Raw genomic sequence first — 7,858 nt, forward strand, 5'->3', positions numbered from 1 at the left:
TTACGAGGGATTCTGACCCTGGTAGTCCGCCGGTCACACCCGATTTGGGCTTAATTTCCACTAACCGACCTACGGATTCCGGCTCCCAGGGGTTTCCGAGATCCCGGAGCTCGCCCGATGGCCCCGCCTCTCGTCCCCAATTGGCCCCTCGCTCGTCCCGCCCCTGCAGGCAAATCTTTTCTTCTGGTTGGTCAGCGGTGAGTGTGTGGCGAGACCTGACCCAATGGGCGCTAGAGTTCTCGGAACGTGACCGGGAAGTTGGTCCGGAGCAGGCGCCGTTGGTTGTTGACGCCTAACGCGCTCTGAGACTTCCGGCGTGGGAGTCGAGCTCCGAGTCCTGCGTGAGTCCGCGGCAAGGGGGAAAGCCTGGTGCTTAGGTCCTGCCCTGGGGCGGTCCTGGCGGGGGCGGGCCAGGGGGTGGTGCGGCGGCGCCTGCAAACGACTGACGCCGAGGCGCCGGAGCCGGCTGCGTCTGCCCTGGAGCCGGGCTCCTCAGCCGGGAATTGGGGCTTCGGGGCCCCCGGCTCTTGTGGACGCCCGCCATCCTTGCGCGGGGCCCGGGGCGCCTTCCTAACTGGGCGCAGCTGGTTTCGGGGCCAAGGCGGTGTGGGGACCTGAAGATGGCGTCGGGTCCGGGCTTCCAGGACCGGGAAGGGCTCCTGATAGTGAAACTGGAGGAGGACTTCGCCTGGAGCCAGGAGCTGCCCCCGACAGACCCAGGACCCAGTCCGGAGGCCTCCCATCAGCGCTTCAGACGGTTCCGCTTCCAAGAGGCCGCTGGGCCCCGGGAAGCCCTCAGTCGGCTCCAGGAGCTTTGCCATGGGTGGCTGCGGCCTGAGATGCGTACCAAGGAGCAGATCCTGGAGGTGTTGGTGCTGGAGCAGTTTCTGACCATCCTGCCCCAGGAGATCCAGAGCAGGGTGCAGGAGCTGCATCCGGAGAGCGGCGAGGAAGCGGTGACTCTGGTGGAGGATATGCAGAAAGAGCTTGGGAGACTGAGGCAACAGGTGAGAGAAAGAGCTGTTTTATTTGCGGTTTGTTTGGCCCTGAGGACTGGGACATCGCGTTGGCCCAGTTACCCCTACGAATTTACTTGGTTGCCCTGAGTAGACCTTAGGTGGGCAAGAAGCCTTTTTGTAGTTTAGCGAGGAACTTTTATTCTCCAGATTTTCCCCAAGTGGACAGAGCGAGCAGTGAAGAGTGCCCTGTTTCCACGTGGAGGCAGTGTCTCTGCATCAGTGTGAGCCCAGGAGTTAGCTCGCTAGGTTCAAATGCTCACTCTACTTCGTACTAGCTTTGGGACTTTGGGCAAGTTACTTAATTTCTTTGGGTCTCAGATTTGGTAAAATACCTCTCTAGGGTTGCTTTGAGCATTAGAGAGAGCAGGATGTAGTTTTGATCACACTACTGGTTTACAGTTAGTGCTTAATAGCTGTTAGCTATTGTTAAATTACAGTCAGCAGTCTAATCTCTACAAAGCTGGGTGGCAGTTAATAGTGGACTTAAAAAACTGGCACTGAAGCTCTGAGGCCACTTGCCCCAGGGCCACCCAAGTTTAACTTACCCAGTAGTCAGGAATGGACGCATCTTGAAAAGGTGGGGGAAAGCGAGAGGGAGTGAGGTGTGTCAGAAGAGCTGTGTGGGGAAGGTGTGCACTGGAAGTGAACTCCCCCCACCCCTCACACACATTTTCTCAGGTGTACACGGGGTCAGAAAAGTTTGGTTTTAGTGTAATCCATTCTTCTCTCTTGGTGGGTCCAAAGGGATTGCCAGTGGTTCTCCGTTGAAGGCTTGCCCTCAGAATTCTGTACTAATTTCCCTTCCTTTCGGGCCCTGTTGTGATGGTGAGTGATGTGGGTTGGTTCCCAGGTGACAAACCATGGGCGGGGAACAGAAGTGCTTTTGGAGGAGCCTTTGCCTCTGGAAACAGCACGAGAGTCACCGAGCTTCAAGCTGGAGCCAATGGAGACTGAGCGAAGCCCTGGCCGCAGGCTGCAGGAGCTGCTAGGCCCCAGCCCCAAAAGGGATCCCCAGACTGTAAAGGAGAGGGGTGAGGAACAGTTCTCTGGGCAAGTGGGAGGGAGGAGGCGCTTTGGGGTTGCCCCTGACACCAGCAGAATGCAGCATGGCTGCCAAGGAGGGGGCATTTCTGACCTGAAGGTTTCCAGATGTGGCGTGAAAGACCTAGAAGTGGTTTGGATTCCTCTTGGGGTGGGTGGAGGGAGGGGGATCTCTTAGTAAGCCCTTTTGTATGCAGAACGGAGACATTTAGAGCTCAGTGAATGATTGAGGGCTTTAATGCTTGGGCCAGCAGGGAAGACTGCTGGTACTCTGTTGTTTTGAATATCGCTTTATTATTCCTTGATTGCCTTCTTTTGTTCAGTGTTCGATCCTCAGAGCAGAGACTGGGTGTTGGGGAATGGATACTGTGTTGTGATAATCCTTGGGTTGCCAAGAATTAGGAATGCCGTTCTCATCATAATTTCTGTCACCTTCAGCATTATCTGCTCCCTGGCTTTCTCTCTTTCCTCCCGAAGGAAACATGGAAGACAAGGAGCTGACTGGGCCCCAGGTGATGTGGAAGTTCCCGTTGTCTCCCCGAAGTTGCTCTTGTGGGGGTGGGGTCCTTTTGCCACTTGGAGAGGATCCTTTCTACCTCACCACATGCACCTCCCCCACCTTCTTTATTTGTCCTCCACACCTCACTTGTAGACCTCCCCCTTCTTCCCCTTGAAATGTGTCCTCAGCACACCTGGGTTTTGCCCCTTTAACCCATGACTCTGCTTGAATTGTTCTTGGTGCCTCAGGGCCTAAAGGCGATCTTGTGCTGTTTCAGTTGCCTGAGAGCTTAGAGGACGTGGCTATGTACATCTCCCAGGAGGAGTGGGGGCATCAGCATCCTAGTAAGAGGGCCCTCTCCCAGGACACGGTGCAGGAGAGTTATGAGAATGTGGACTCACTGGGTAAGGACTTCTTTTCCAGGGATGAAGGCTGAGCCATTTCTGACCAGGGTCCTGTCCCTTAGGCGCTCACCTCCCGGGTATAAGTTCTGAGTTTAGCCAGACGACCTGCCTTTGTCTAAAGTCCCTTGGACTAAGATCACTTAAATATTTGCCAGGTGCCACAGTTGGCACACTTAAGGGCCCCAGCTGCCAGGGCTGAGGGCGGGGAGTCTGAGCCATAATGAACTTCCTAAGGCAGAACAAGTCAAATCCAATGGTGCCCATCCCCTCCCCCCACCCCATCCCCACTTCCCACCCCTCACACACAGATCACAGGATGCTATAGGGCTCTAAGTTCTTGATGCCTTGCAAGTTCAAAATGCTTATTCTTCTGACCTCACTTATGTTTTCTATGCTCCATTAGTATTTCTGGGCTCTTCCCCAGAGGCACAAATTTCAGGGGCACTGGCATCAACATTCCAGCTAAGTGGCTGTCCCAGTCCTTAAGAATTCAGGAAGGGGGAAGGCTTTGTGGAAATTTGAAATGATATATATCTAAAACAGGGTCTGAGTAAGTTAGATATAAATTAAGATGCATCTATGTGTTGAACTATTATGCAGAGATTAAAAATGAGGTCTGTGAAATATGACCAAAAACTGGTAGTTGGATTTAGGTGGAGAGTGTGTGGGTATTGTATAATTCCTTCATTTTTTCTGCATGTATGAAAATTCTCATAATAAAAAGTTGGGGGAGTCTTAAAAAACAACATAAAACAGGATTGTGTACGTTACCATTATAGCTATATTGATGCACACCCGGTAGAAGAGTCACACTGCACTTTGTTTTCATACATGAGGTTTTCGTAAAGAGAAGCACAGCTATCATCTCACTTGCACTAATGTTGCAAGGGGGTCACTGCTGGGTTTGGTTGCCTTCACGGGGGCCTTCTCCAGGTTTTCTGTCACTGTGCTGTGGCTTGGTGCCCTAAGTTGAGCACAGCTGTTTCAGTGAGTGCTAAATAGGAAGAGTTCAGATCACAAGTTCTTGAAACTAAACTTTTTAAAGTCCGTGTTTGCTGGAGTTAGAGTGAGCATAGCACAGGGTGGCACTTTTGGGTTTTAATCTCAGGGTCCTCTCAGAGCCCCAGGTCCTTTTCTGATTGTCCATCATATTACATTTTCTCCTTCTGGAGTTGCCCAGTCAAACTTAGTTCTATTTTATATGTATCCATAAGAGTCAAGGCTCTTTCACAGTATTAAACTGATTCCTCAAGGAACTGACCACCCTGACCATGTTTGTTTGTTTGATTGTTGTTTTAATTACAAAAGTTTTACATTCTCATTGCAAAAAATCCCCAGTACCACAAAAGTGTAAAAAGAAAAAGCCACAGTCTCCTTCCTCTAATTTCTTTCTCTAGGGGTAACCAGTGGGAAGAGTTTAGTGTATGTTCCAAGTAATTGCTGTCAGATTTCTGTATCCATTCACTGAAGGCAGGAAACAAGACTATCTTTGTTTGCCCTGCCTGGTAGAGGAAAATGGTGACATAGAAATCCTTTTCTTTCATTGTGAACAGAGTCTCAGGTTCCCAGTCAGGAGGCCCTGAGCACCCAGGTGGAACAAGAAGGAAAGCCCTGGGATCCCAGTGTCCAGACTTGCAAGGAGGGCCTGAGCCCCAGGAGCCCAGCTCCAGGTAAGAAACACAGTTGAGCTGCCTGCGCAGCTATCCTCCCGCTGTTGGGAATGAGGCATTTGAGGGTCTTGGTGTAAGGCTAGCCCATCACCACTGCCAGGGAGGTACATTCTTCCAGTGTCCCCACTGCCCACTTCCATCCCAGTGATGGCAGGCGAGGTACCCAGGGTGCAAAGTGTAAGGAGGCATTCACTCCTGGGCTCATTTGCCCACCCTAGTCCCAGTCCTGCTCCATCTCACCCATTCCCCAAGGGCAGAAGCCAGAGGCTCAGTTGGAGAGGGAGGTCGGGGCCCCTACAAGGGAATTCAAGACTGGTTTGAGCTCTGATTCCTGAGTGACAGCCCCACCCCTTATGTGGATGCCTGTCTACGGTGCTTTACCTATATGGGGAAGATGGGAAACTGAGGTAGAGCCAGCCCTTCTGGACTTCTGACCTACAGGCAGTAGCACACATGGGATTTCCTTTTCTCTGGTGTAGAAATAACACGGGTTTGGTTTCTCTCGATCTTCCAGGGGAAGAGAAATTTGACAACCTGGAAGAAAGTGCTCAGTCCGTTTGCCCTGAGAGCATCCACCCTCGGGCGCTGCTGCCTGGCCAGGCTGGAGGGGAAGTACCCTGGAGTCCTGAGCAGGGAAGGCCTCGTGACAGGGCCGAAGAGCATTGGGAGCCTCCCCCAGAGGTTCGGATGGAGCAGTCCTTAGTGGGAGCCACAAGTTGCAGAGAACTGGGGCGGCCAAAGGAACTGCGGCCGAAGAAGCTCCATTTATGTCCCTTGTGTGGCAAAAATTTCTCTAACAACTCGAACCTGATTAGGCACCAGAGAATACATGCAGCAGAAAGACTGTGTATGGGTGTGGGGCGTGCTGAAATCTTCGGCAGGAATCCACACTTTTTGTCACTACACAGAGCACACTTGGGAGAGGAGGCCCATAAGTGCCCCGAGTGTGGAAAAAGCTTCAGTCAGAATACCCACCTGACTCGGCATCAGCGTACCCACACAGGCGAGAAGCCCTATCAATGTAACGAGTGTGGAAAGAGCTTCTCTTGCAACTCCAACCTCCACAGGCACCAGAGAACGCACACAGGTGAAAAGCCCTACAAGTGCCCTGAGTGCGGGGAGATCTTTGCTCACAGTTCCAACCTCCTTAGGCACCAGAGAATTCACACAGGAGAGAGACCTTATAAGTGTTCCGAGTGTGGGAAAAGTTTCTCTCGCAGTTCTCACCTTGTCATTCACGAAAGAACTCACGAGAAAGAGAGGCTGTACCCCTTCTCTGAGTGTGGGGAAGCAGTGAGTGACAGCACCCTCTTTCTTGCCAATCATGGGACCCACAAGGCAGAGAAGAAACTCTTTCAGTGTTTAACTTGTGGGAAAAGCTTCCGGCAGGGCATGCACCTCACCAGACACCAGAGAACACACACAGGAGAGAAACCATATAAATGTACCCTCTGTGGGGAAAACTTCTCTCATAGATCCAACTTAATCAGACACCAGAGAATTCACACGGGAGAGAAACCCTATACCTGTCATGAGTGTGGAGACAGTTTCTCTCACAGCTCCAATCGGATTCGTCATCTGAGAACCCATACAGGAGAGAGACCCTATAAATGTTCCGAATGTGGAGAAAGCTTTTCTCGGAGTTCACGCCTTATGAGTCATCAGAGAACTCACACTGGATAGAAACAATGGGATTTCTTTTGGGCCCAGATAAGGTGGCATATTCAGAGGGGCCTCTTGTTAAGAGCTGGTATTCCTTACCCAGCATGATCTGCATCTTTAAGGTAATTACTCCAAAGAGGAACCAGGGGAGGGTCGTTGTGAGGGAGGGGCAGAGGCAGCAAAGGATTAGCGGAAAACTGAAAAGGAATTCTGTTGGAACTCGTGAGGATGGCAAGTCTTTGAAGTGACCCTCTCAGGGTGGAATCCCCTCTGAAGTTCTTCCAGTCTCAGCACACCTACCCCCTCAGCATATTTAGCCAACTTGAGACTTGGGTGCCTTACTGTGTCCAGTGTGTATCCCAACAACTTTGGGAATCCACAGACTTCCTGGTATTGCTTCCTCACTTGGGACATTCATCAGGAACTTTTGGGCTCCTGAAGCCCTTGAGACCAAAGAAGAGGGGCCAGGTCTCCTGGGAGACCAGCTGGAGGCACCGAAAGACTGGTGGTGAGTTGCAGCTCTTCTGAAGTCACAAGCAATCCCGGGCAGCCACCACAGTGCCCTCAGTGGCCTGACAGTAGGGCTCATTGGCAGGTCATGCATGTAATTGTCACCTCAAACAAAAAGGAACCAGAGACCTAAGAGAAATAGTAAGATGGAATTTGCAGGTCAGCCCAGGAATTGGCAGAGGAAACCGGGGTCTTAATTAGTTTACCCTTTGCAGAGATCAAGTCCTCAGAGGGTTCCATGAAAGGTGGGTTCCCTGGGAGACTTTGAATACGTGGATCCTGGGGAAATTAGGAATCATGCCTTTCCCTGTTGAAAATATGTTTGGATGGTAATAAATATCTTCAGGAAACATGAGTGTGTGACTCATCATTGAGGGCCTTTGACTTGGCCTCCAGTGTTGATCGGTCTTCCACCTGCTTTGGGTAGAGGACCTGGCTTTCTCTTTGTGGTCTTACTTGGTTGCTAAGGAGGGTTCTGACAATGGTGACAACAGACAGGCTGAGGGAGGGAGCGTGTGGCCCTGGCTGGCTCCAGGCTGGGACTGCTATGTGGTAACAAAGGGTCAAGTCCAGTGGCTGCTTGGGGTGATGTCATAAGGATGTTCTAGAAGGTTTTTTTTTTTCCTTCTATGGTGTACAGCCGTGAACGTTGTCTATTTTTATTTTTTAACTTAAAAAAAAATTATTCTCTTTTTTTTTTTTGGCTGCGTTGGGTTTTCGTGGCTGCGCACGGGCTTTCTCTAGTTGAGGCAAGCAGGGGCTGCTCTTCATTGCAGTGCGCTGGCTTCTCACTGCGGTGGTTTCTCTTGTTGCGGAGCACGGGCTCTAGGCGCGCGGGCTTCAGTAGTTGTGGCACGCAGGCTCAGCAGTTGTGGGTTGCAGGCTCTAGAGCGCAGTCTCAGTGGTTGTGGCACATGGGCTTAGTTGCTCCGCGGCATGTGGGATCTTCCTGGACCAGGGCTCGAACCCGTGTCCCCTGCGTTGGCAGGCGAATTCTTAACTACTGCGCCACCAGGGAAGCCCTGAACATTGTCTTTTGATTGTTTAGAATGT

The 7,858-nt window shown here is 51.5% G+C and overlaps 1 protein-coding gene across 2 annotated transcripts; it reads left to right on the plus strand.

Moving 5' to 3' along the window:
- Nucleotides 1–206: 206 nt before the first annotated feature.
- ZNF263 (zinc finger protein 263) lies at nt 207–7,155 on the plus strand. 2 transcript variants are annotated; one of them, XM_082428716.1, is made up of 6 exons: nt 207–1,007; nt 1,870–2,050; nt 2,499–2,572; nt 2,837–2,963; nt 4,517–4,633; nt 5,148–7,155. In XM_082428716.1, exons 1-6 carry the CDS (start codon nt 621–623, stop codon nt 6,314–6,316), a joined length of 2,055 nt encoding a protein of 684 aa, XP_082284842.1. In that variant the 5' UTR covers nt 207–620; the 3' UTR covers nt 6,317–7,155. The 2 variants fall into 2 exon arrangements, with proteins under 2 accessions (XP_082284842.1, XP_082284843.1); XM_082428717.1 differs by lacking the exons at nt 1,870–2,050; nt 2,499–2,572 and having other exon boundaries at nt 212–1,007.
- The last annotated feature ends 703 nt before the right edge of the window (nt 7,156–7,858 follow it).

The sequence above is a fragment of the Balaenoptera physalus genome, assembly GCF_965194825.1.
Source record: "Balaenoptera physalus genome assembly, chromosome: 16".
NCBI lineage: Eukaryota > Metazoa > Chordata > Mammalia > Artiodactyla > Balaenopteridae > Balaenoptera > Balaenoptera physalus.

What these genes read in the sequence shown, in the direction of transcription:
- ZNF263 (XM_082428716.1), top strand. Translation starts at nt 621, where the DNA reads ATGGCGTCGGGTCCGGGCTTCCAGGACCGGGAAGGGCTCCTGATAGTG. An exon ending in AGGAGCTGACTGGGCCCCAG is followed by an intron (nt 2,573 to 2,836) that starts GTGATGTGGAAG and finishes GTGCTGTTTCAG; the next exon opens with TTGCCTGAGAGCTTAGAGGA. An exon ending in CCCCAGGAGCCCAGCTCCAG is followed by an intron (nt 4,634 to 5,147) that starts GTAAGAAACACA and finishes TCGATCTTCCAG; the next exon opens with GGGAAGAGAAATTTGACAAC.